The sequence below is a fragment of the Eriocheir sinensis genome, chromosome 16, assembly GCF_024679095.1.
Source record: "Eriocheir sinensis breed Jianghai 21 chromosome 16, ASM2467909v1, whole genome shotgun sequence".
Classification (NCBI taxonomy): domain Eukaryota; kingdom Metazoa; phylum Arthropoda; class Malacostraca; order Decapoda; family Varunidae; genus Eriocheir; species Eriocheir sinensis.
This window is the reverse complement of record NC_066524.1, coordinates 21,713,513-21,741,007: the sequence shown is the minus strand read 5'-3', so window position 1 is coordinate 21,741,007 and position 27,495 is coordinate 21,713,513. Positions and strand designations below refer to the sequence as shown.

The 27,495-nt window shown below is 49.4% G+C and overlaps 1 protein-coding gene and 1 long non-coding RNA gene across 4 annotated transcripts in view; one reads left to right on the top strand and one right to left on the bottom strand.

Annotated features, from left to right (window-relative positions):
• Positions 1-2,907: 2,907 nt before the first annotated feature.
• The window catches only part of LOC126999570 (mediator of RNA polymerase II transcription subunit 13-like), a 62,460-nt gene continuing 37,872 nt past the window's right edge, over positions 2,908-27,495 (bottom strand). Inside the window, exons 3-22 of one of the 3 annotated variants that reach the window (XM_050862330.1) lie at positions 24,028-24,118; positions 20,956-21,042; positions 20,585-20,730; positions 20,168-20,344; positions 19,566-19,995; positions 18,489-18,710; positions 17,259-17,470; positions 16,412-16,563; positions 15,785-16,143; positions 15,373-15,499; positions 14,530-14,823; positions 12,387-14,312; positions 11,960-12,124; positions 11,536-11,775; positions 10,879-11,094; positions 10,172-10,372; positions 9,078-9,328; positions 8,091-8,511; positions 7,110-7,657; positions 2,908-6,912 (exon numbers count right to left, since the gene is read on the bottom strand). In XM_050862330.1, the coding sequence (XP_050718287.1) occupies positions 6,780-6,912; positions 7,110-7,657; positions 8,091-8,511; positions 9,078-9,328; positions 10,172-10,372; positions 10,879-11,094; positions 11,536-11,775; positions 11,960-12,124; positions 12,387-14,312; positions 14,530-14,823; positions 15,373-15,499; positions 15,785-16,143; positions 16,412-16,563; positions 17,259-17,470; positions 18,489-18,710; positions 19,566-19,995; positions 20,168-20,344; positions 20,585-20,730; positions 20,956-21,042; positions 24,028-24,118 (6,398 nt within the window). In that variant the 3' untranslated portion in view covers positions 2,908-6,779. The remainder of the gene's footprint in view (positions 6,913-7,109; positions 7,658-8,090; positions 8,512-9,077; positions 9,329-10,171; positions 10,373-10,878; positions 11,095-11,535; positions 11,776-11,959; positions 12,125-12,386; positions 14,313-14,529; positions 14,824-15,372; positions 15,500-15,784; positions 16,144-16,411; positions 16,564-17,258; positions 17,471-18,488; positions 18,711-19,565; positions 19,996-20,167; positions 20,345-20,584; positions 20,731-20,955; positions 21,043-24,027; positions 24,119-27,495) is intronic. The other 2 variants (XM_050862331.1, XM_050862333.1) reach the window with 2 other exon arrangements.
• On the top strand, positions 25,516-26,244 carry LOC126999571 (uncharacterized). Its single transcript, XR_007753434.1, has 2 exons — positions 25,516-25,578; positions 25,732-26,244. It is a non-coding gene; the product is annotated as an uncharacterized LOC126999571 (long non-coding RNA).

The window sequence follows — 27,495 nt, the reverse complement described above, 5'->3', positions numbered from 1 at the left end:
GAGAGAGAGAGAGAGAGAGAGAGAGAGAGAGAGAGAGAGAGAGAGAGAGAGAGAGAGAGAGACCTACCTCAGACAGCAAAAACAAAAAATACAATAGCCTATACAACGCTACTTCAATAGCAATAATAATAATAATAATAATAATAATAATAATAATAATAATAATAATAATAATAATAATAATAATAATAATAAATGCATGAAGCTGCCACCCTAAATTACCTTTTTTACATTATACCAGGCGAAATTAATGGATAACTCCTGTTTTGTTTCCTTTGTCGAAATAATGTTAATCCATCATTCGGGAGCCAACTTCAATACAGTGTTATGATGGGAGCGAGAATGTCAATTACGTCATCATGGTATACTAGGCTACAAGTAACTAAATTGTGAATATATTTAGAATGCGTGTTGCAGTCTTGCAGAATAGCCTAATGGAATGGTCAGGAGGGTGTTGAGATAATTAAATTTGTCGGGTTTTGTCATACTAACAGAATAGCCTAATGGAATGGTCATGAGGGAGTTGAGATAATTAAATTTGTCGGGTTTTGTCATACTAACAGAATAGCCTAATGGAATGGTCATGAGGGAGTTGAGATAATTAAATTTGTCGGGTTTTGTCATACTAACAGAATAGCCTAATGGAATGGTCATGAGGGAGTTGAGATAATTAAATTTGTCGGGTTTTGTCATACTAACAGAATAGCCTAATGGAATGGTCATGAGGGAGTTGAGATAATTAAATTTGTCGGGTTTTGTCATACTAACAGAATAGCCTAATGGAATGGTCAGGAGGGAGTTGAGATAATTAAATTTGTCGGGTTTTGTCATACTAACAGAATAGCCTAATGGAATGGTTATGAGGGAGTTGAGATGGTGATATATGTCGGTTTTTGTCATACTAATTAACTAAATGGAACATAAGCTAGGTGTAAAGAGAGAATTAACTTGCCAATTGACGAGATGTGGCTGTACTTATAAGAGATCGTACACAGAATAGCCTAATACGTAGAATGATTATGAGGGAGTTGAGATGGAGAAATTTATCGTTTTTTGTCATACTAATTAACTATAGGGAACATAAGCCAGGTGTAAAGAGAGAATTAACTTGCCAATTGACGAGATGTGGCTGTACTTATAAGAGATCGTACACAGAATAGCCTAATACGTAGAATGGTTATGAGGGAGTTGAGATGGAGAAATTTATCGTTTTTTGTCATACTAATTAACTAAAGGGAACATAAGCAAGGTGTAAAGAGAGAATTAACTTGCCAATTGACGAGATGTGGCTGTACTTATAAGAGATCGTACACAGAATAGCCTAATACGTAGAATGGTTATGAGGGAGTTGAGATGGAGAAATTTATCTTTTGTCATACTAATTAACTAAAGGGAACATAAGCCAGGTGTAGAGAAAGATGATTAACCTGCCAATTGCCGGGATATGACTATTCTTATTAGAGACAGCTTACATAATAGCCTAATGGAATAATTACGAGGATGTTGACATTAGGATTTTTGCCTGGTCAAACTCCGCCGCCATATTCACCTGCCCAAGGGTAAATAAATGGCGGTTCAGCAATACCTGGGGGAAGTTGACCTGGGGGAAAGTTGACCTGGAGGAAGCTAATTACCTAGGGGAAGTTGACCTGGAGGAAGCTAACCTGGGGGAAGTTGACCCTGGAGGAAGCTGACCTTTGGGAAGTTGACCCTGGAGGAAGCTGACCTGGGGGAAGTTGACCCTGGAGGAAGCTGACCTGGGGGAAGTTGACCTGGGGAAAGCTAGCCTGGGGGAAGTTGACCTGGCCGAGGGAAGGAAGCAGGGACAGGTAAAAAAAACAGTGTTTCAGCACGTAATACTCACCTTACCTTGACCCTGGGGGTAGCTAGGTGACCGCCGGACCACGGGGGAGGGAGGGCTGGCACTATGACACTGGCACTGGCTAACTAACCCGCTAAAAAGAGTAAATTATGGCACGGTTTGGCACTCCTCGCTGCATTGAATCGTATTGCGCGGGAAACCAAGCTGTCATAAGGATTGCCAGCTGTTCGATAAGAGGTGACGTAATATATAGGGCAGTACAACACTTCCTTCAACTGCTACTCTTTTTTCGTTTTCCTAAACCTTTGATATATATAATTTGTCTTCGTCATTCATATTCCTATACTAAACTCCACTATAACCTAATTCCACTCTCGTCATAAGAGTTGCCAGCTGTTCCATAAGAGATGACGCAATATGTTTTAAGACACTTCCCGCTACTTCTAATCTTTTTCGTTTTCCTACATCTCTGATACATATACTTTTTCGTCATTCGCTTTCCTCTTCCTTCTATATTCTCTTATATTTATTCTACAAACTCCTCCTCTCCATTACATAAGAACGTGAGGCGTCTACAAGAGACCGGTTGGCCTCCAATATATATATCTTCCTCTTCTCTCTCCTTTTCCCTTGTCATATATGCCTCAAAATGCCCCTAAAAGTGCTTATTATTAAAAGAGGATTCCCCTTTACTCGCTACCCTCTCCCTGAAAGTCATGAACCTATGATGCCCTCAAGATCCCAAAAGCTCTGGCAAAATTACGGGGCTGCTATAGTTGCCCTCCAAGCAATATCGCCCTAATACATGACCGAGTAGCTACAGGGAATGAAACTGCCGGGACACCCTCGATTATATAGTCATTGTATAGTTTGGGAGAGAGAGGGATTTGGAGACCATTACTAACCTGCTAAATACATGGAGGGAAAAAATACTTACCATTGACCTGAGGAGTTGACCTGCCCTATCCCCCCCAAATAGATAAGGTTACGCCATCCCCCACACAAAAAAAAGCAAATAAATAAATAAAATGAATAATTGATAACAGAAAGATTTCCTCTCTACCCTTGGAAAGAAAACCACGTGCTTACACATAAAACTGTATTTTATACCAATGATAATAATGACAGTGGGGGGCCTGGAGCGCCGCCCCCCTCACCTCACATTCACACACTCTCACGCACCTCACACGGGCCGCGGCAGCACAACCCAAACGAAACAGTGATATGCTGGGAGTCAGGCGAGGGTCAGCTTCTTAAAAAAATAACTATTGTAGAGAGGGAGGGAGGGAGGGAGGGAAGGAAGGAAGGAAAAAGGGAGGGAGGGAGGTTTTCAATTATCATTATTTTCCTTGGCCTCTGTGTGGGTGTATGAATGTATAATGAGTGTATGATGAAAAATAATTATTGTAGTACATGAGGTAATGGAAAGGAAGGAAGGAAGGGAGGGAGGGCAGCAAGAGGTTTTAAATTGTTATTACTCTTTCCCTTGGCCTCTGTGTGGGTGTATGAATGTATTATGAGTGTATGATGAAAAATAATTATTGTAGTAGATGAGGTATGGAAAGACAGGGAGGGAGGGAGGGAGGGAGGGCAGCAAGAGGTTTTAAATTGTTATTACCCTTTCCCTTGGCCTCTGTGTGGGTGTGTACGTGACTATGAGTATGTAATTATGTATGGTAAGTGAGGTAAAAAAATAATTATTGTAAGGAAGGAAGGAAGGAAGGAAGGGTGATGAGATTTTAAATTATTACTATTATTATTATTACTCTTTCCCATGGCTTGTCTGTGAGGGTGTGTATGTATATATGTATGTATGTATGAGGTACAATAAAAGGGGAGGAAGGGTGTATAGAGATAACGAACAACAGGATGTGTTTTTTATTATTATTATTACTATTATTATCATTATTATTACTCTTTTCTCCCTGACTTGTGAATGTGTGTGTATGTGTGTGCGTGTGTGAGATGAACAAGACTCCGACCTGTGCTAATGAGGTATTCTGGCGGCCAATGAGGAAGGAACACAAGTAAATAATTCTGGTAACGGCCGTGAGTGACTTCTGGAATGCATCTCTCAAAGTAATATGACTCGTGGCTAAATAACTTCTCATCATACATGGTCAGACTGGCTAATTAATGTCTACCTGATAATCTCTTTGAAGCAGAGGCCTGGACCTGTTCCTCTATACTGGGCAAGTGTTCCTGGCTGCCTCGCACACCTCTCAGACACTTGCTCTCTACAAGGTCTGAGGCCAGGCTGCTGCACGTTTCCCTCGCTCCAAAATAGAGGAGGCCAACCGTTGCCATCCACCTTGCGGCAACCTCTCGCTTCACACCAAACCTTAGCACCACAGACACGGCCACTCCAGGGAACACAAAGGAATAATTTAAATAGTATAAATCGTAATATAAGTTGAAAATCATTAAAATTAAAATAAGTTAAAAATTTGAGATAGAGACTCCTTTAATTATTTGTCGTGTAATGAAACAAAACTCCAAAGGCTGTTGCTACCTCTAGCCTGGCCTGGTCTTATATAACTCTATGATCAGGATGAAGATGATGATGTTAATGCAGCTAATTTTTACATTAAAGCCTTCTAATAATGGCATCTCGGCGCGGAGACTGGATGATCATGGTGGTGATGAACATGACTAAAATATACATCATTCAGGTATCAAGGAGGAGCAGCAGGAGCAGGAGGAGGAGGAGGAGGAAGAGCACAGAGCTGGCAGTGTGAGTGTAGTGGTGTGTGTCTTGTGACTTGTGTCCTTCTCTTTGTGCCGAGGCTGGAGGCCGGGGGGTGGTTTGTGCCAGGCCGTGCAGCGTGTTGCCGCCGCTGCTGCCACCGAGAGGGGGGGGAGGAAGGAGGGAGGACAGACAGTACAGTGCTTGAGCAAGGAAGAAGCTGCCACCGGCCCTTAGCCAACCCTGACCTTACCTGTCTACGCTATGCACAGCTAATCTCATTTATTTCTGTGTGATTGCATACAGTCACTTTATTGCAGCCTCAATAGTACTTAATTTCACACACAAATGTTTTTTTAAAAAATATTCACTGATCAAAATTTGGCTTGAAGGAGTGGAATGAGTCCGAAGAAGAATATCAAGAGTCCAGTAGCAGTGTCACACGCCTGATGAAGCCCCATCAAATACTCTCTCTACAATACTGCATAGTCGGAAACTCAACATAAATAAAACTTTACATATAAAATGCTATAGTACCTCATAAAATACAAATTTCCTAAAAAATGTAACAAAACGGTCCAATCCTGAAATGGTTCATCTGGTAGACAGTCGTCGGCTCACAACTCCTCACGACACACACATATAAATAGCTTGCTCCACACACACCCTGGCTGGCATAAGGCTGTCCCAACCTCAAAAGAATGCATAAAAGTGCATTAAGTTTTGTCTTCACTCCTCAGTCCCTTGGGCCAGTGTGGCAGCCCGCGGCGCCGCGCTCACCACTAGAACTGTCTTGTCGGGCCGCACCGCGCACCGCCGCTGCTGCTGCTGCTCGCGGCCCTGAGGCGAGTGAAGCACTTTCTTGCCGTGGAAGGTTTGACCGGCTTCCACTTTGTAAAATACATTCACTTCTTGTACAAATGTTTCCTTTGTAAAATACTTCTTTAAACTATCTAACCTTAAATACTACTTGATTTTTTATGTTTTTTTCCGTTAGTCTCAAAATAAACAATTGAATTTACTGACAGAAATATTTTACATTACAACCCCCTTCCGTTTGCATCAAGATGGGAGGCGGTTGCAGCAGAGGGAGAGAATACTTCTTAACTCTTATAAACAGTCAGGAGGTGTAAAACGTGTGTCTCGCTGTACAAGTAACCTAGACTATGTACACCCAGCAGTGGGGGGAGATGGGGGTCACTGGGAGCCAATCACACACTGCCGCCACCTAAGGACTCGCAGGTCACCTTCCTAAATATTATGTACAGTTTGGCTACAGGTGAGTGAACAATCTGGCGCTGCTCGGTACACTATCTGGAGCGTTAGGGCGGCAGCGGCTCTTGGCCTCTTAAGAGATGGGCCCACCCGGCTTGTACACCACTGCCTTACTAGTCGCGTCGCCAGCACCACGATGCTGAAAACCGGTTAATAATAAAAGGCATAAATATCCAATATGAAGTACAATCTGTCACTCGTTTTATCACAGACAATCCTGCTTGGATACTAGTCACTAACAATGCACTGGCTAACCTCGCCCAGCCTGACGGACCGGCGGCCCACCACCTGCCTACGCTCGCCCAAGAGTGTGATTCGGCACAACGCGCGGCCGGCGCCGCGGCTCCTCCTGTCCGCCGAGATGGTCCGCTGCACGTCCCTCTCCCTAAGGCAGGACTGTTTTGATTGCATTGTGGAGGACTCCTGGTCAATAAGTTAAGTATATATACATTGATCTTTGAGATAATTCAAGTTTTGTGAGGTAACACCTTCCCTTTGAGCATTAGAAAATTATGCATCAGCCCTACTGTAATAATGCTTTGGTTCATCTGCTCGGCCACCCTGATCCCGCCACACAGTAGCACTGCGCTAAACCCGCGGCTCCTTGTAAGCCTCTTAAGAGTCACCCAGGCACAAACTCACTCACGAGTAAAAATCAGTAATAATTTTAATAAAATATTTCACCAAAACAAACAAGAGGCTCTTTATTTTTGGTATTCAAATGACAATGTGAGAAAATTCAGCCCCTTGTTCCGCCTAAGAAATGACTTTAGAGATCCCGCCACGAGAATCTGAATCAACAGTTTTAAAATTTATAGATACAGAACGATGATCACAAGAACACTTTGATAAACAATAATCACGGCTTGAAATTTCCTTCAAGAGCACTTTTTGTAGTCCAGCGAGGAGACACTTTCCATAAAGCCAACAATTGCACCACAGCTCAAGGAAATACTGATATCAAGACACGCGGCCACAGCCCCCGCCCTGGGGCCATCATACCAGGGCGGCCATCACGTTGTACAGGTGGGAGAGGACCTGCATGTGCAGGGGCAGGCACGACCGCCGGTCCTGCTTGGCCGGGTCCAGCACCAGCCACGACAGGCCGTTGTAGCCCTCAAGCACGTATCTGGGGACAAGGGACAGGCACTTAGTGACACACCAACACCAACAATGGCAGCAGGACTCAGCTCAATAAAACTACATGACAAAACTCAACTAGAACGGTGGACACAAGAAATGTACAACCCCAAGCCCTGAAGAGCCTTCCTGCACTGACAGTGAGCACCCACACAGCCCACCAGAGGGGTATAATGCAGCACCCACCTGAGGACGTCTGTGGTGTAGGAAGAGTCCAACGGGTGGACCTTGTTGTTGGTGTTGTGCACAAACTCCTCTGACTGGGTGATGCCGGGGGAGTGGAGGTGAAGGGCGGACTTGAGGAACACGGGACAGGATCCCTCCAGGTGGGGGCAGGCGGACCAGAACCAGCGCGGCAGCCGGCCCGTGGAGGCGGTGGACACGTAGTACCCCAGGGCCAGGGGCTGCTGCAGCACTGAGCCGCGGCCGTCCTCCTGGGGGTCCACCAGCACCACGCCGTTGGAGCGCGCCTGGCCGGAGAACTGCGAGGGGCTGGTGCGGCCGCCAGTGCCCATGATGGGGCTGGAGGGCTGGGAGAGGGAGTCCCGGTGACCGTTGCCGTCCTCCAGCTGGTCGTCCTGGTTGGGGCCGGTCTCCAGCATGAGCAGCTCGTTGATGTTGAGGCCGATGGCCATGGTGTCCATGCCCACCTCGATGTCCTCGTCCAGGTCGGTGCCCAGCAGCAGGTCCGTGTTTCCGAAGGTCTGCTCGTCCTGGAACATCTTCTGGGCAGACTGAAACAAGGGAGAGGGGTGAGTCGTCTTCTCAGCCACTGTTGGGAAGACATTCACCTCAGCACACAATGGGACTCCTGCACAGCACTCACACAAACACTGACTCGGTATTTCACTGCCACCAAATAATTATGCATCCAACACTACTTGCTGCCTGGCACAAAAATAAACTAATAACTTGCTGCAAACTGAAAAGTAAAGGCAAACAAGATTATTCCCTCAGCAAGGTGCATAACACACAGCTGGCTTTACTCCTATCAACTTGCTGACACTTGAAACATAAACAAACTCATGAATGACCGGTTTATGAATTCACCCTATGGTGAAACTCACTGTGACACACCTCAAGCTTTCCTATCATGGGTTGGACAAAAGCCTATCAAAGGAAAACACTAAACGCCTCCCCACACACCATCGCAGGCGTCTGGCTCACCTGAGTCTTGGCTGACGTGGGAAAGACGAGAATGTGTGTGCAGGTGAGGTCCTCGGGCGTGGAGAGGTTGCAGTTCTGGCTGTTCTGACCAAACCTTTCGTCGGGCGTGAACATGTCCGGCATCATGCGGAAGGAGGAGTCCGCCTCCATGGACACCAGGCAGGCGGAGAGGATGCACGGCGAGTCCCCAGGGAAGAGGTAAGCGCACTGCTTGCACATCTCCTTCAGGTTCTTGGAGGCCTGGATCAGGGACTTGCGGGACAGCAACGAGGACCAACCCTTCAGCTCCCCATGCCCCATCCTGCCCAGCCGCCCCACGATGAGGCGCCACGGGTGGACCCCAATGGACATGACACTCAGAATCCAGTCCATCAGCTTCTTGAGGCCTTGCCGTCGTGCTGAAGCCTTCTTTCTGCGCGTTCTGTCAACAAAGGTTTGGACGTCACAACCATGGCTCTCTCCTCCTCCTCCCCTGCCTGGCTGTACTCTACTTCTGCACCCAAACACACCTTAGTCACAACCATGGCCCTTCCTCCTCCTCCCCTGCCTGGCTGTACTCTACTTCTGCACCCAAACACACCTTAGTCACAACCATGGCCCTTCCTCCTCCTCCCCTGCCTGGCTGCCCCCTACTTCTGCACCCAAACATACACACAAGTGTCCTACCTCTTAACATGACTAGTTCAGAAACAGAGATTCAATGTTGCTCAAGGGATTTGGTGAAGGTATCAAGGGAGAACTAGTGACATGCTAATAAACTGGTGTGAATGTTCATTTTCCCCACATTTCACTGGGCATTCTCTCCTCTTTAATCTATTTGTATTGTTCCTCAAGGTCCGAGCCCCTACACGTTACCATGGCCTGCCTAAACAGTCTGTATAACTATGTATCTATCTTTCTGTGGCTACAAATCCCCATAAGTCTGTTCTCCTGCTGCCTGAGTGAGGGAGGGGAGCAGACCGAGCCAAGCCAGGCCACACCATGTACCTGTTGGGGATCTCAATGTTGATGGTGACAGTTTCCAGGATCTCCCCGAGGTCGTCGGTGGCGGTGGCTAGCAACCATCGCTGGTCTTCTGATAGGCAGTAGGTACAGTTGAGTATGGTGGACTTCTCCCTCGGCACCCCCAGGGCCTCCTGCGCCTCCTTGTAGGTGCCGCGGCTCTCCTTGATGGGGGCCAGGATGTAGGCCGGGGAGAAGATGTGGTACGGGGCGAGGCGCTTCTCCTCAGCGGCGAGCTGCGGAGGAGAGGAGGTGAGAAGGCAGCAAGGGGAGGAGGAGATAGAGGAGCAGTAGAGGGGAAAGGGAGGGAGCCAGAAGTAGGTGTGGGGAAGAGTAACAAGGGAGAGGGAGGGAGAAGGATGCAGGAGTGAGGACAGAATAGCAGGAAGAGCAGCAGAAGGGAAGAGGGAGGGAGACACAAGCAGGAGTGAGGACAGAGAAACAGGAGGAGGAGCAGAGAGGGGAGGGAGGGAGACAATAGCAGGAGTGAGGACAGAGAAACAGGAAGAGGAGCAGAGAGGGGAGGGAGGAAGGCAGAAGCAGGAGTGAGGACAGAGTAAGAGGCAGGAGAATGTGGGAGAGAGGATGACAGTAACAATAAGCAGGAGGAACACAGGAGGGCAAGGAGGCTCCAGTAGGGAAGGGAATGGAAGGGAATGAAGAGTAAATACAAACATTCTTTATACTCAACTCAAGGGACATAGAGGCAGTTAAGACACTAACACTAGCTTCCTTTGGCTTCACACACTCTTTACACTACTCAACTTGAACTCAACAGGGCAGAAAGACTAAGACAACACTAGCTTTTGGCTTCACACATTCTTTATACTCAACTCAAGGGACATAGAGGCAGTTAAGACACTAACACTAGCTTCCTTTGGCTTCACACACTCTTTACACTCAACTCAAGGGACATAGAGGCAGTTAAGACACTCACACTAGCTTCCTTTGGCTTCACACACTCTTTACACTCAACTCAAGGGACATAGAGGCAGTTAAGACACTCACACTAGCTTCCTTTGGCTTCACACATTCTTTACACTCAACTCGAGGGACATAGAGGCAGTTAAGATACTCACACTAGCTTCCTTTGGCTTGAGGAAGGCATCATACACGGCAGCAGGACCAAACCCAGTGAGGGACTTCACCGCGGCATTGTGGGTCAGCGTCCTGCGGCACTGCATGAACACTGAGAACGCCAGGGACTTGAGTTGATCTATGTGGCGGGAGCGGTCGTGGGAGTCACTGGCCAGCTCCAAGATGCTCTCCAGGGAGATTATCTGAGGCAGGAGAAACAAGTGCATTAAAATACAGCAAAAGCAAAAGGTTATCTACAGCAAAAGAGTTACACTGACCGAGAAGGAGAAGTTTTTAACATAAGAAGAAAAAAATAAACAAAACACGACTAAAAGGCATTAATACCTGACCTAACTTAACCAAGCCTAACCTAACCTAACTTTCCCTTATCTAACCTGTCCTAACTCAACCATAACCTGACCTAATCTAACTTTATCTAATCTAACCTTGCCTCACTTCACCTAACCTAACTTCAGCTAGCCTCACACCACCATAACCCAACCTAACCTAATTCCAACCAAAATCTTATCTAACCTAACCTTCCCTTACCTTACCTAACCTAACCTAGCCTAAGCAGAACTTAACCTAACCTAACCTAACCATAACCAAACCTTACCTAACCTAACCATAACCAAACCTTACCTAACCTAACCATAACCAAACCTTACCTAACCTAACAAGCATCCCTCCCTTGCCCCCCACCACCCACCTGTAGGTATACGTTGTTCTGCATGCTCTCCGGCAGGCCCTCCAGCATGTGTTCGTAGCAGCGCAGGAGCCCCAGCGTGACCAGGCGGTGCATGTCGGGGTGGTCCTGGCCCACGTTGAAGGGGTCTACCAGGTACACCAGGATGGCCGGTGGCGGGGAGTCGTCCTCATCAACCTCGTTCAAGCTCGCGCCGGACCCCAGCACCGTGCCGCTCTGCTGTGGGGGGAGAAGGGAGATGGTTTCAGGCTGGGCAGGGATGGTTTTTCCTAGTACTGTGATGCTAGTAATGAGGATAATTATTTATGAGTGGCTCCAGCTAGTAATGCAATGCTAGTCTGGCTAAGTTAAGAGTATTTTCAAATGTATGACAGGGATGATTTTTGTAAGTAATGAAGACAACTATTTAAGAGTGGCTCCAGCTAGTAATGTGATGCTAGTCTGGCTAAGTTAGGAGTGTCTTCCAACACATGAGAGGCAGCAAGTAAACATAAAAACACTTATCAAAACAGTTATTTTCCTTTCTCTATTTCTTTCTCTATCTCAGCTCTTAGAATGTAGCTATGTGGGTCACTGAATGGGCAGTTTAGAATGTCCATACCATCCCTTCTCTACCTAATATGTCTTTTATAATAATTGTAGTAGTAATAGTAGGCTTACAGAGCTCGGTGTTGTGGTGGAGGAGGTGGAGTTTGAGGAGGAGTACGAGGTGGTGTTGTCCGGCTCCAGGGTCTGCGTGGGGGTGGTGGAGGGGTTGGGGGTGGACATGTTCTCCGAGGAGGGCGGCGGCATGGGTGAGGGGGCCTGCCTCTCGCTGGCCTTGCTGGAACCATGCATCTCAAACAGACTCTTGTCCATGTTGAGGGTGGCAAGGTGTGGAGCTAACCAGTGGCGGCAGACCTGGGAACAGAGGCGACTTATTGGCTCACTACGAAAGAGATGCAGGAACTATGGAATGGACATGGAGAGGAGATGAAGCAGGAAGGATAAAGATCAATAAATATGGGATAAAAACGGAAGAACGGAAGGACACTACGTCTCAGTATGTGGGCCCAGCACCGAAGAAAAAGTCTGTCCTCCTCACCTGAGCGTAGAGCTTGAGCTTGGTGGACATGTGAGAATCACCCAAGAGAGAGAACCATTCCTCCAGAGGCTCGTTGGCCACCTTGGAGGCGGCCGTCTTGCTTATCCTCATGATGCCGTTCCTCAAGACCCTCTGGATGGGGGAGTGCCTGCCAAGCCGGCACAGCTGGGGGCAAGGTGCTGTTAGTCCAAGGCTGTGCTTCAGGATGCCTCATTACCTCCAACACACACTCACCTCTACACCTTAATAACCACACATAGTAATGGACTACCTCAAGATTAAAATTATCACTCTCTAGTAACTAACTTCCCAGAGTGAAGATTAAAGGCATTGTTAATCCCCTCAAACATCAATGACCACTCTACAGGCTTTGCCCTTTACCTACAAGGTACACCCTGCCCTCCTGGCCCTCCCTGCCTTGCCTCACCTCGTAGATGGAGGACAGCTCCTTGAAGAAGGTGCGCACGTGGCTGAGGATGAACTCGTTGTCTGGCGCCACCACCACGTAGGCCACGTTGCGCTGCTGGGAGTACGGCTCCAGCAGCAGCTTCTCCCAGTGCCGCAGGGACTGCGGGGCCACCGAGAGCCAGTCCCGGTCATGGCCGGCCAGCAGCATGGGGATGGGCAGCGGCTCCGCCATGTCCTCCGTGCCCCGCACCGCCATCCTGTGGAACTGCCGCCACGTGAGCGGCCCGTCCACGCTGAACACCGGCTCCCAGTTGACCCTACGCCCCTTCTTTTGAATAGCCTCCTGAAGGTGCGGCTGCAGGGCCTTCATGCAGCGCACAATGTCCCTGGAGCAGCGCGGGCCGTTGAACTGGTAATAGCACCACTTGTGCATGCACTGTAACCTGAGGCCGGGGGGCCCAGACTCCCCCTCGGTGGTCCCCCCGAGGCCGCCGCCCCGCGACTGCTCCACGGCCAGGTAGGCGATCTCGTTGCCATCCTTGTAGTCGACGATGTTGAGGAGGATGTCGCGGCGCGTGTTCTGGTAGACTGTGGTGGAGCGGTAGAGCACGCTGGAGGGTGTGCTCAGCGTCACCAGGCACTGGCTCTGCAGCAGCCGGAACAGAGACTGGGGCAGCTGGTCCAGCGTGCCCGCCCCACCCCCGCCGCCGCCGCCACTGACAACCGGCCCACTCACCGTACCAGGCCCTGTCCCACCCGCTGGCCCGGCTGGCCCCGCCGAGCTTGCCCCGGCATTGGCACCCGCCGCAGCCTCCCGGTCGGGGTTCTCTGCCCCCTTGTTGTCGGTGAGGAGGTGCAGCGACTGCTTCTTGCACTCGTTGGCCAGCGCCTCGTGCAGCCCCGTCAGGTCCACCTCGTCCTCGTAGAAGAGGCCGGCCTGGAAGGCCAGCCGGCGGTTAACCACGGCGGAGAAGCCACAGTTGCAGCAGATGCTCTCCTCCTCCATGCTGAGCTGCGTGGGGGGGAGGTACAGCGTGCCGTCGTTGCCACGGATGTTGCCCACGATGCGCTGGTTGTTGTTGCAGACACACATGGTGCAGGAGTCAAAGTTGTGGTCCCGGAACAGGTTGATGTTTGAGTCCTGGAGGGCGATGTTGACGATGAGGGAGGTGGCTTCAGGTACTTGGCTCAGGCCCAGCGTGGGGCCTGGTGGCTCCACCGAGGGCATTGCCTTGCTCAGGTAGGACGACTGGTTGGAGGCCGGGGAGGTCAGGTCGTAGTTCATGGGCGGCCCAGCCGATGCAGGCCCGACGCTGCCCGGCCCACGCTGGGACCCGGGGCCGCCGTCGGAGGTGGAGCCCCCTAGGCTGGGGGGCATGGGGGAGATGGGGGACACCCCGGCCTTCTGACTGTGGCTGGCGGGGGCGGAGGAGGGAGCCCCAGAGTGGGGCCCCATGTGGACGATGGGCGGGGCCGTGCTGTGGGGCTTCTCGGTGACAGGGAACTGCCAGGAGCAGGAGGGCTTGTAGAGCCAGTCCTCGGGGATGGGGCTGGCCTTGTGCTCCTGGCTGGGCAGGTTGGTCAGCGGGGCGTACTTGGAGGAGCCCACGAACATGGCCACGGAGGGAGGCCGGTAAACGGCCGGCACCGGGGGTTGTTCCTCTTTGGCCAGGTGCCCCAATGGCTCCGCCACCTGGGGCACGCGGGGCTCCTCTATGCGCTCCGTCTTAATACTGATGACCTCCTCCAGGGCAGTGTCATGGTCAGGGTTGTGCTCGTGCGAGGGCGGCGTGGGGAACATCTTGGTCAGCTCCACCAGGCTGGCGCTGACGCTTGACTTGTTGTTCCCGGCGCCGCCGCCCTTGTTGCTCAGCACCGCCGCTGTGTCCTCCGGCCCCCCGGAGGGCTTGTTGGACCCTGGGGGAGTGTGGTCCGGGAAGGTGCCCTGAAACACAACACAGACACGTCACTAAGATGTTCATGCTGTCTGTAAACTAGAACCACTAAGAGTTGTGTATTATGTTATGTTAGTGAGAATGCAGTGAGAATGAATATACAACTACTGGCTATAGGAAAGGAATACAATCTCAGGCAACAGGAACAAGAGAACAGAAGCATCAAGAGAAGAGGACAGCAGGAACACCCTAACAAGTCCTCCTTACGTCGTCCACTGGAGAATCAGAGTCAAAGAGCTCGTCCAGGTCTGAGAGTGAGGGCTGGAGGCCGGCCAGGGTGTAGAGGTTCCCAGTGTTTTTCTTTGGCTGCGAGGGGGAGTGAGGATCATGCGTGGACTGTACACTGCCCGGGGTCTTGGCCTCCTCCTTATCCAGACCGTCTTTCCTCTTGTAGGTCTCCAAGGTGGCCCCGGAGCCAAGGTCATCCTCGAAGTCATAGGGGTCCTCAGGCCTCTTGATGCCTCGGAGGTCCTTCAGGGGCAAGCCGTTCATCTCTGGGACCTGGAGGGTGGGAAACGGGGTCAGCTCGGGTCATGGTCAGGAAGCTTAACTCTGTGACAGTCTTTCGTAATCTGAATTTTCTGCATTGATCTTAATTTCCGCTTTCTGCATTTTAATCTTTATCTCTGTATCAAATTAATTAGTTTTCTGCCTCTTAATCTAACCTTCTCTATCTTAAAATCTCAATCTTCTGCATCTTTTTTATCTTCTCCCTCTCAATCTTAACCTTTTGTAACTTAAGCTCAATCTTCTGCCTCCTAATCTTAATATTCCACATCCTTATCTTAACCTTCACTGTACGTTCATGTCCCCTTCCTTGCCCTTCCACTATCCCCTTCCTATTGCGTTCCATTCACTTGTAAAGCATAGAAATAGACGTGCGAACCCTTCTCAAAAAACATATCTACCTGCACTACTAATCTCTTTCTCTTTAATTGTCATATTGGTAGCCATCTGCATCCCCTTGTAAGACCTAATTCAAGCTATGGCCACCCTTCCACAGTCTAGCATCAATCACCACTCCTCTGATGCCTGCAGCTTCTTCCTCACCTCCTGTCCCACCTCCTGCCTGTAGGGTTCCATCTTCTCCTGTATGTGGGCAGGTCTGTAGGGTGGCCACAGCGGCTCCTCCACCTTGGGCTCTGCTGGCTTGAACTTCTTGATGGGGTGGTGGAGCCTGTAACAACACATGCATTGATGAGGGGAAGTGAAGGGAGGTAAGAGCCTTTCAAAACTAGTGGTTGTATTTAGTTGAGTCATAAAACAAAAGTCTAGGGTCAGATATATAAAAGAAACTTATTCAGACTGGTCCCAAACCTCAGGCCAAGCTGCCATGTGTGTGATAACTTCTACACTTGCACCTTCTGACCCAAACTTACTCTACATAATAAGTGGAGTACCAGGTACCTTCCCAACCCTAGACATGACTGTGGATAGAGAAGCAAGCACCCTGAGCACCTACCATGCGTTCAGCTTGGTGTAGTCATAGAGGACGGTGCTGGGCTTCTCCTGCTCCAGAAGGAAGTGATAGTCGGTGCCAGGCAGGGAAGGCCTCTTCAGCCCCCTCAGAGGACCCCCGGTGCTGGTGGTGGTGGTGGTGGTGGTGTTGCTATTACTGCCACCACCACCGCCACCTCCGCCACTCCCACTGCCGCCACCTCCACCGCTGGTGCCCCCTCCGCCACCACCGCCACCCCCTGAGCCGCCTCCGCCTCCGCCGCCGCCGCTGCTATTGCTGCTGCCGTTCCCACCTATACTGCTGGTTGTCTCGCTGGACTCCACGCCGTTGCTCCGGTCCCCGCCCACCAGGGGAGACATGCCCTGGAACACAAGCACACAGGGCTAGTAAATGGACATGGGAAACACTCATGACACTCACCTCTTCCTGAACTCAGTGACTAGAAAGGAGAGGTGATAAGGAGGGGTTGAAATAGCTTACAATAGAAGATACTTGGGGCAACAAAGAAAGAACTCGCACTGTTTGATAGCAGGTCTCATTACTGAAGAACCTTACATGGATTTGCTGATTGAATGTATATTATGACCCACCCATCCACCCACACACACACACCCTAGTCCCCTTCCTTACCTGTGTGTTTGGGGAGGACACAGACTTGGGTCCGATGAGGTCAGACATGCTGGGCTTGACATCCACTGAGTCCGGCGGCGCAGGCGTTGGCGGGTCGCCCACGGACGTGTTGGAGGGGGGAGGGTGTGGACTGAGGGTTGGCATGGTGGGGTCTGGGAATAAAGGAGAAATGAATAAATAAGGATGAGTAAAATACAGAAATAAGAAACGCTGCATTATTACATGAAAGTAGTGAGATGAAAGACCTTCTTCTTCCTCTTCTTTTAATGTCCTTTTTTTCCATTAACCGTGTAGCAGCGACGGGCCAAATTTTTGCCATGATATAAACCCCCCAAAATAGATGATACATAAACTGATCACAAATGCGTTGATATATATTATGAAATGATTTGTGTGAGTAATGATTTTTTTCTCATTATTCTCACTTAGAGGGACCTTTAAGAAACATGATTCCCACAGCTATAAGGGGTTGGACGTTTTTCTAAACCACAGTCGTAAATAGTTTCTGTGTGACACTAGCAAGGGTTTGGAAGTCTAGAAGTGAACTATGATATTTCTATATTTTTTTGGTCTGGAAAATAGATAAAATAAATAATAAAACAAAATCAAACAATGCATTATGACATGAAAACAATGAGGCAATGGACGTTATTCTAAACCACACCCGTAAACAGTTTCTGAGTGACACTGTAAAGGGTTGGAAGTCTATAGGAACGATGTGATTTATTTCTTATTTATTTATCTAGTATCTTTTTTTCCCTCCACTCCTAATCCTTTACCTTCCCTTTGGTATATGTGCAGAATAGCAAGTTGTGTGTTTTTCTATATTTCTTTTATTCCTATTTACCGTGATGAGGCACAGAGGAGGGCTGGGAGTGCGGCGTGGGCAGGGGCGAGGGCGTGATGGAGGCAGGGGAGTCCACAGAGGGGGGCGGGCCATCATTCACCCCGGTCAGCCTGAGGGAAGGGACACTGCCCGGCGTGGTCACCCCTCCACTCTTGTACCCCCCGAAGCCTCCGCCACCACTGCCTCCACTCGGGGTCCCGGCTCCACTCAATCTGCTCAGGGTGGAGAGGAAGGTGTGAGTGATGTCTGTTCCTTGTGGACTGTGTGACTAAATGGGTCTCTCTCTGCTTGACTGTGTGGCTAACTGGGTCTCTCTCTGCTTGACTGTGTGGCTAACTGGGTCTCTCTCTGCTTGACTGTGTGGCTAACTGGGTCTCTCTCTGCTTGACTGTGTGGCTAACTGGGTCTCTCTGCTAGACTGTGTGGCTAACTGGGTCTCTCTCTGCTTGACTGTGTGGCTAACTGGGTCTCTCTGCTTGACTGTGTGGCTAACTGGGTCTCTCTCTGCTTGACTGTGTGGCTAACTGGGTCTCTCTCTGCTTGACTGTGTGGCTAACTGGGTCTCTCTCTACTTCATAACAGTTCATATAATTCTAGTCCACCTATAATTCATTTAAAGAACCCTGGTACTCAAATAAAAATAAAGAATAAAGAATTAGAAAAGGCTATAGCTTATAAAACACTTATTATCTTCAGAAAACACACACACATACACACACAAACATATCTCAATATAATAATACAACAGACTTTGTCAGCACTAACTACTAGATATGAATGCACTAAAAACTTGTGACATCTAAATCATAGTGAAGAAGAGTCCTTACCTTCCTAAATACACAAAGACAAGTTAAGTAAGTTACTGTGAGGAGAATCTTTAAGTCTAGTCATGAGGCAGACAACCAATACTTGAAGCACAAGATGCACAACAGGGGAAGGAACAGGTTAGGTGCAGCGAGGGTGAGCCAAGGAAGACGTGTGAGTGGGACAGCAGCGTTATGGGGTGTGTTCAGGGTGAGTGGTGGAGGGTACAGGTGGGGGCAGGGATGGAGGTGGTGCAGGGTTGAGGAGCACTGGTGACTGTTTCTGAGGTGAGTCTTTGAGCAAGGAAAGGCGCACTCCTCTGAGGCAGCCCAGTCAAGCCAGGAGTCACTGCTTGCACACGTCTGCCTGTGGTCAAGATCAAGGTTACTGCAGTGTTAGAGTCTGGCACAACAGTGTTGGCAGTACCTGGCAGTGGCCTGCAAAAGCTCTGAATCTTCGATGGCCGGCATGCCACACTGGTCAGCCTCTGCCAAGGGCGTCGTAGGAGGCCTCTTGTGGAAGGGGATGCAGCCGGCCAGGGAGCAGCCGCCCCCTCGCGGACGGCCACTGCCTCCCCCTCCACCAAGCTTTTCTCCCCGGCCCTTACTGCTGCTACACCCTTTATTACTGACCCGACCCCTCCTGCATCTGTAAAGCCAGGCCACAACATTCTACAAACGGTCGCGCTGCGGCTTACCTATGGGGGACCTGACCGGGGGCACCATCACGGCCGTGTGTGTGTTCTGGCCATGACACGACACCCACCCACACGTGAGGGACAGGACAGTCATGTGGCACTGACCAGCAAGCTTTATTATCAGTGATCAGAGATAGGGTGTGGGGAACAGGTCCCTGATGTGTGGAGTGAGTGTTTTGTCCGCCAGGACCACAGCAGTGTGATGGCACCCCCCTAGTGTGGGACTCAGGGTGCTGTGAGGACTTGGCTCAGCGGGCACTGGGAATCAGAGGCCATGAGGACCGTGGCTAATACTGGGGATGACTGAAGTCCTCATGGCATTGTGATGGGGGGCATGTGGTGAACACTTGCCTTCAACAAGTGTTCACTTGAGCATCTACTCATAAGGTCAATGTTTGAGACTTGTTGGGTGTTTAAGATAAATTTTGTTGTGCTGAGTCCAGCCCACAGCAGCACCTTACTTTGAGGGGAACAACCCTAACAAAGAAATCAGGTGGAACATAAGATTGGCCGGCAACAAAATATAATATTTACGGCATGCTGCATGCACTATGAGAGATGAGAAACATCAAACTAAGACACATATATATAATATGTATATATCATAATTTGGAAACAACAGATATGTATCCATCTATGTCATGCAAACTTAACTAGATTATGAGAGTAAGATCAAAAGAATTTAAACAAAATAAAGGCAGGTTCTTTAACAACAGATGGCACAATGATGATCTACAGCAGCCACAATACTGCCAGGCCAGGGCAGGGCCAGTGCCTGAAGGGTGCCACAACAACATGACTCATACTTGGCACAGGAGCAGCTGATCTTGGTGGCCGGGTCCGAGAACTCCCACTGGCCGGCGATCTCAGCGGGGATGAGGGCGCCCTCGGGGGTGAGGCCGTCGTGCGGGGTCGGCGGCAGCTGGCCGGGGCACTGCACCACGTCCTGCCACACCCGCTCGCACATCCCCCGCGACCATCCCAGCCCCCGGCCGCCACAGCTGAGGTACTCGGAGGCCAGCAGGGTGTGGGTGGAGGCCATGAAGGGGGAGCTGTTGGCCGGCAGGGCCGAGGTCTCGCTGGCCTCCTGAGACGTCTCGTTGGTCAGGCCGCCCTTGAGGCTGCTGGGGGCGGCCTGGCCCACGTTGACCACATTGGTGCCCCGGCCGGCCATTAAGTAGTCGTCCATGTCTGTGACCAGCACGTAGCACGTCGGGTAACGCATCTTGTGGCCACCTGCAACGACACCAATGTTACTAAACTCCTTTACTTGTTGAAATACCTTAACTAAAATGAAAACCCATGTAGGATAACCTCTGAAGGAAAGTGATACAAGGAGTGAACCAATCAGTCTTCTTTAACAGGGACATATAAACTAAAGACAAACCCCGGACCCCAAGCCACTCACCAACAATAACTTCTACAGCCGCCGGGAGGGGGGGCTCCAGGGACTCAGTGGGCGGAGCTTTGGTCTCGACGGGGAAGAACTGCCGCCACTCATCCAGCAGCTTTTGTATGGAGGGCTCAGAGTGGCGGTAACTCACTCCAGTCAGCGTGCCACTCAGCCCATACGGACCCAATATCACTGCGGAAAGAACGGAGAGTTAAGGCTACCAAAACCAAAACAAACACTGTAGGTCCTGACTCAGAAAACTCATGTATGCTTCCTTACTAATGAGACTTTCTATACAAAAAAGTGAGGTCATTCTTTGTTGATTTATACCATAAGTTGATGGCCATCATGTGTTTGAAGACACCCTAACCTTTACCTAACATAACCTATCGAAACCCAAAACAGTTACTATAGGACTAGCCTCTGCAGTACCTGGGATGCCGTGGTTGGACTGTTGGGCGAGGAGCAGGTGGCGGCGTGTGAGCTCTCTGACGGGAGGGTGCTGGCGGACGTCCACGCTGGCACACACGATGCTCTCGCCGTGGACAAAGAATGACAGGCTGAACGACAGGTGCGTGCTGCGGGGAGGGGAGACGCAGGGTAAGACAAATTCCTTCATCAACAAGAAAACAACAAAAAGAAGCAGAAAAGAATAAAAATAGCAGTACAGTAAAAAACAAAGAGCCACCACCATAAGCAAGGCCAACAGTTTAACACAAAGGCCAAAAACAACTCAATATATAGTAACATCAATTTCACATCTACCTATCTCTTTCAATAAGGTCTACATTGCCTCCACTCACCTGCTGCTGCCGGGGACGCCCTCCGGCCCTTCGTAAGGCTGCACAAACCACCGTCCAAGGCGCACAAAGTCCCTGGTCAGGAGGCATCTGCAAGAACACACTCTGGTCACACACAGCTCAAGGTAACACACCCTGACACACTACAACACAACGCAACACAGTAAGAAAGGGAATGAACACCTCTGGCACACTATTGGTCAGGAGACATCTGCAAGAACACACCCTGGTCACACACAGATCAAGGCACCAACACTCTGACACACTACAACACAATAAGAAGGGAATCAACATCTCTGACACACTACTGGATTTCCTTTTTACAGCAAATCCAAATCCTTTACACAACTTCCCAGAGAGAAATACACACTACTCTTCCCTCACTTAGACAACTTATGGAATACACTACTTCCTACCTTCCTCCTTCATAAAGCCAATTCTTATAAGGGAATCAACACCTCTAAAACCATATTCAGTTGGCCATTTCAACTTTTTCTTTTCCATTCTTTTTGGCTCTGTCTCTTTAGCTGCAAAATTAATACAAAAACTCTATGGATACTCAATTCATGGCATGGTGAGTGAGCCTGAAGACCAAACTATCATTCATTATTACTATCATCATCATTATTATCATTAGGTGAGTAGCTCTGGGGTTGGCAAAGACGTCACAGGATACACAAACTATTCTTCTTCTTCTTATAATTCAGTCTAGGTCAGTGAGTGGTGGCTGGGCAGGCAAGGACGTCACATGGGGAATACAGACAGGATGCACCACTCTCTTCCTCTCTTACGCTCCAGGATGTGGAGGAAACATTGTCACACCATCACCGTTTTGGGAAAGTGACATGGGAGAGGGTTGACAATGCTTTCTGCTGTTAATTCTTGCTCCTACATCCTTCGTCTCAGTGTCAATTCTCGCCCCTAACTGCTTCGCCTTGTGTTAATTTGTACTCCTAACTGTAGAGTCGTGTTAATTCTTACTTCTAACTCTTTCTCTAGGTGTCAATTCTTACTCCTAACTCTTTCTCTAGGTGTCAATTCTTACTCCTAACTCTTTCTCTAGGTGTCAATTCTTACTCCTAACTCATTCATCTCAAGTGTCAATTCTTACTTCTAACTCTTTCTCTAGGTGTCAATTCTTACTCCTAACTCCTTCAACTCAGTGTCAATTCTTACTCCTAACTCATTCATCTCAGTGTCAATTCTTACTTCTAACTCTTTCTCTAGGTGTCAATTCTTACTCCTAACTCATTCATCTCAGTGTCAATTCTTACTTCTAACTCTTTCTCTAGGTGTCAATTCTTATTCCTAACTCCTTCAACTCAGTGTCAATTCTGACTCTTAACTCATTCAATTCTTACTTCTAACTCTTTCAATTCTTTCTCCTAACTCTTTCATCTTGGCATCAATTCTTACTCCTAACTCTTTCATCACAGTGTCAAATCTTACTCCTAACTCTTTCTTTTTGATGGCAATTCTTACTCCTAACTGCATTCTTTTTCTCCAGTCATGGCATTATCTACACTGGGCCTCCCTTGGCACTATACGGCACTGGCATCCTTAAACAGACAGGACGTTTTGGGTGACACATTATGAGGGTTGACAATGCTTTCCGGTGTCAATTCTTACTCCTAACTGTTTTTTCTTACATTTTCTTTTTCTCCAGTCATGGCATCATCTACACGGGCCCTCTCTTGGCACTGAAAGGCCCTCCTGGCATCCTTATACATACTAGATATTATGCAAGTCCTGGCACCTGTATATTTATTTGTCTAACACACACAAAAACGAGGCTCTTATGACCGTAGGATCTCTGCACATGCTAAAAAGCCCTGGTAGTGGATATGAAGGACTGTCTTCTTTTTACAGTAATTTCCAATGGGTAGTTTTATGAGCCTAGTGAAAGTCTGACAAGGAATCTGCATCGTGGACGCAAGGAAAACCACGCCCAGTAACCCTCACCTCTCTGCCACAGAAAGTAAATCATTAAGTTTTTTTTTTCTTTTTTTTTTACAGCCAAAGAAACAGCTCAAGGGCAACAAAAAAAGTTGTAAAAAAAAAAAAAAAGTGATAATCGCTGTTCCTACAAAGACAAAAGTTATGAGCGGCCAAAAGAGAGGTCAATTTCGGGAGGAAAGGTGTCTTGATAGTGCAAAATACTATACTCTAACGTCATTGAATAGAGCCACAAGGAGAGTCAAGGCAAGGAAGGGAGTGAAAGAGAGGCAGCGACACCCGCTCAAACCTTTCTCGGGGCTTACACACCCACATCTGATAAGGCTTTCTGGAGAGGCTCGGTGTATTCCCATGGGTGTTTTATGAGCCTAGTGATAGTTTGAGAATGAACACGAAAGAAACACTCATGCGGACCCGACTAATCTCCTCTATAAGGCTTTCTGGAGAGGCTCGGTGTATTCCCATGGGTAGTTTTATGAGCCTAGTGATAGTTTGAGAATGAACACGAAAGAAACACTCATGCGGACCCGACTAATCTCCTCTATAAGGCTTTCTGGAGAGGCTCGGTGTATTCCCATGGGTAGTTTTATGAGCCTAGTGATAGTTTGACAATGAACACTGAAAGAAACACTCATGCGGACCCGACTAATCTCCTCCGTGACCTTGTGGAATAGCTGTCGTGAGAGGGAAAACCACGCCCAGTCACCCTCACCTCTCTATCACACGAAGCAAATCATTAATGTATTCTAAAGTCCTTCAATAGAGATAAAAGGAAAGTCTGGACAAGGAAGGGAATGACAGAGAGGAAGTCACTCCCTCACCTCTCTATCGCAAAACACTGTATTCTAGCATCCCTGAATAGAGACAAAAGAAACGTTTGTGCAAGGAATGACGGAGAGGCAGACACACTCCCTCACCTCTCTATCACAAAACACTGTATTCTAGCATCCCTGAATAGAGACAAAACAAACGTTTGTGCAAGGAAAGGAATGACAGAGAGGCAGACACACTCCCTCACCTCTCTATCACACAACACTGTATTCTAACGTCCTTGAATGGAGGCACAAGGAAAGTCTGGGTAAGGAAGGGAATGACAGAGAGGCAGAGACGCTCCCTCACCTCTCTATCAAGTTGTGCAGAGCCTTGAAGAGCAGCGTCCGGCACTCGTAGGACAGGCCGCTCTCCCAGTCCCACGCGCCGCGGATGTCCTCTGTGGGGGAGAAAGAGAGTCAGTCAGCAACGCACAGGCAGGTAAAGGCAAAGGGTGAGGCCTGACGCTACCATTAAGGGCAGGGGTCATTTTCTGAAACATTTCGGGCGCCCAAGTTCACAAGGCTTTCCAGGGGTAGTTTTATGACCCTGGTGGTAGTTTGACCCCTCCTCTGTACCGTGAACCTAAAGAAACACTCACTAGAACCCAACTGATCTACTTTTTGGCCTTTGTATATAGTTGAGAGGCTGAGGCGTCTGAGAGTACCGATCTAGGAGCAGGGCGAAGGTTGGAGGGAGCGGCAGGTGGGAGTGCAAAGGTTAAGAGGGAAAAGGAGGAAGGTGGAGTGTGACCTAAAATGAGAGCGCAAAAGGTTTCTCACTCAAACAAACACGTCAGGTCACTCATGTGGTGTTTGGCGGTGAGTTTTATCTATCCCGTCCTGGGGCTTGATAACACAGGTCGAGATGCCAGTGATAGCCGGAGGTCTCTCGTAGTCTTCATATATTCTAATCTATCCTTGTATATACTGCCTGGGCTAGCTCAACAATAATAATAATAACAATACTACTACAACTACTATTACCACTACTACTATTGCGCATACATGGCCGGTATCACTTTATTAGCACAGTGTGATGAGGCAGGCCGCGGGGAGGTGAGGTCCGTGGCAGAGCACCTTGTGGGGTAAGCCTCTCAGCCTCCCCTCCCGCGCCAGCTCCTCGCAGCCTTTCCCGTAAGATAATCACCGCTAATACAAGAGTGATCCCCGGCCTGGACTTCCCCGCCAGCCACAGGTAGGGTAAGGCCTGGCTAGCGTCTGCCCGGACAGGTGATGAGTCATGCACCGCGCCCCGCCACACACCTGATAGGCCAAGGATGCGGGCACGAACAATTACGGAATGAAGTGACGCAGGGGATGCTGTGTGGCTCTTCCTTACCAACGCCGGCACGAGTATACGAATGTTTGAGCTGCCTGCGTCCAGTCATGTATCCCAGAATACCTTATCAATGCCCAGATGCAGTGTAAAGAATGCTGGCACGCGGAATTACACAGTGAAGAGTAACTGACGAAGAGGATGGTGTGTGGCTCTTCTTTATCAATATCATCAGGAGTATACGAATGTTTGAGCTGCCTGCGTCCAGTCATGTATCCCATCGCTCCTTATCAATGCCCAGATGCAGTGTAAAGAATGCTGGCACGCGGAATTACACAGTGAAGAGTAACTGACGAAGAGGATGGTGTGTGGCTCTTCTTTATCAATATCATCAGGAGTATACGAATGTTTGAGCTACCTACGTCCAGTCATCTATCCCATCGCTCCTTATCAATGCCCAGATGCAGTTTAAAGGCCGCAGCCATGAACAATTACATAAAGAAGAGTAACTAACGTAGGGGATGGTGTGTGACTCTTCCTTATCGATACCAGCTGGAGTATACGAATGTCTGAGCTACCTAGGTCAAGTCATGCATCCCACCGCTCCTTAGCAATGCCCAGATGTGTCAAGGATGCTGGTGGTAATAATTATACAAAATGAAGTAAAGCAGAGGACAGTGTGTGACTCTTCCTTATCGATACAAGCAGGAGTATACGATTGTCTGAGCCACCTAGGTCAAGTCATGCATCCCACCGCTCCTTAGCAATGCCCAGATGTGTCAAAGGATGCTACAATATGAAGTAAAGCAGAGGACAGTGTGTGGGTCTTCCGTACCAACGCCGGCATTTGTATATACACGTATGTTTGAGATACGCCCAGTCATGCATCCCTCCACGCCTTATCACTGCCCAAGCGCTGATATGTCAAGGATGCACCCACCAACAATTACAAGGGATGAGTGACGCAGAGGATGCCGTGTGACTCTTTGTGTGGTTTTGAGTTGTTCTTTGTAAATGTCTGCACGCGTTACACAAATGTTTGACCATGCATCCCTTGACACATTCTCTCTCTCTCTCTCTCTCTCTCTCTCTCTCTCTCTCTCTCTCTCTCTCTCTCTCGTTCTTTCTATCTCCCTTTCTTCTCTTATGCCTCCCTTCTTTCCTCTTCTTTTTTTCTTTACTTTTCTCTCTCTCTCTCTCTCTCTCTCTCTCTCTCTCTCTCTCTCTCTCTCTCTCTCTCTCTCTCTCTCCCTATCGGTCTTTCTATCTCCCTTCTTTCCTCTCTCTCTCTCTCTCTCTCTCTCTCTCTCTCTCTCTCTCTCTCTCTCCTGTACTTTAATCTTCATCTTAACTCCGCCTGTCCCCAAGTTAGCCCAGCCGGCCTAACATCACGGCAGTAAACAACGCCCTCCCCGCCGTCACCGGCCCAAGGGAGGCAGTTTTCAAAGGACCACGTGAGATTGAGATAATTAAAGGGGACTTTACGAAGCTCCCATAACTAGGCCATTACGGGGCTGGGGGTAATCAAGGCCCGGAGTTGAGACAATTAGCCACTGCCCCAATAGCAAGCCCTACCACCTGAGAGAGAGGGAGAGAGAGCGATTAATGCTATCTATATGTTTCTTCATCTACGTATCTCTATCCCGGCAGGCAGCAAGCAACAGATCCATAAGGGGGTATCATCCTCAAGCCTTCCTCCACACACAATACCAAGAGTCAAATGTCTAAAGAGGTGAAGGGGAAGGCGCGGGGCAGGGGGCGGAGGCGCGTGGAGGCTCCTACACATGATAGTTTGTGAGATAAACAGATAAAGAGGCTGGGAGGGCGGGGAGGCTGCTGGCCCACTGCTACACCGTGTCAACACCGCGCGACGGACAGAGGTTGTGGCGGTGAGGGAAGGAAGGGAGGAGGGTCGTGAGGTGCAGCGGGGAAGGAAGGGCAGGCCGGGGTGCAGGAAAGGAAGGAAGGGAAGGGAGGAGGGAAGGGGATGCGGGGAAGCACAGGCCTGCGATCAATGTACCAACACCAGTGCTTTTTATCTCCCAGCCCCTGACCAACAGGCTCACCTCACCTGCTGCCCACGCCGCCCCTGCCCGGCCCACGCGCCCTCAAGAACTCCTCACTCAGCCCTGCCTGTCCCGCCCCGCCCCGCCCGCTGTGTACACGCCGGCTACTGGCCGTACACACGTGACAGCCACTCCTGCACGCCCAGCCTCCCGCAGGGCCCGAGTGCCTCCTGCAGCACGCGGCGGCAATAATGGCCTCCGCCGGCCCTTGAAGCGCCCCACGCGCCCGGCGACTCGCTAAACAGGCGAATGAACGAGAGGCGCATCAGTGACAACACGCCAATCATGTGAGTGTGGCGGCCACAAGGACGAGCCGTTTTTCCGGCCGTAACGTGGCCGCTGAGCCCCGCAGCTTCCCGGGATATCACGGATAATTTCCCCTCAACAAGGCAAGACGTTTGTCATTTTTGCCGTGTCGGCCGTGTCCAAACAA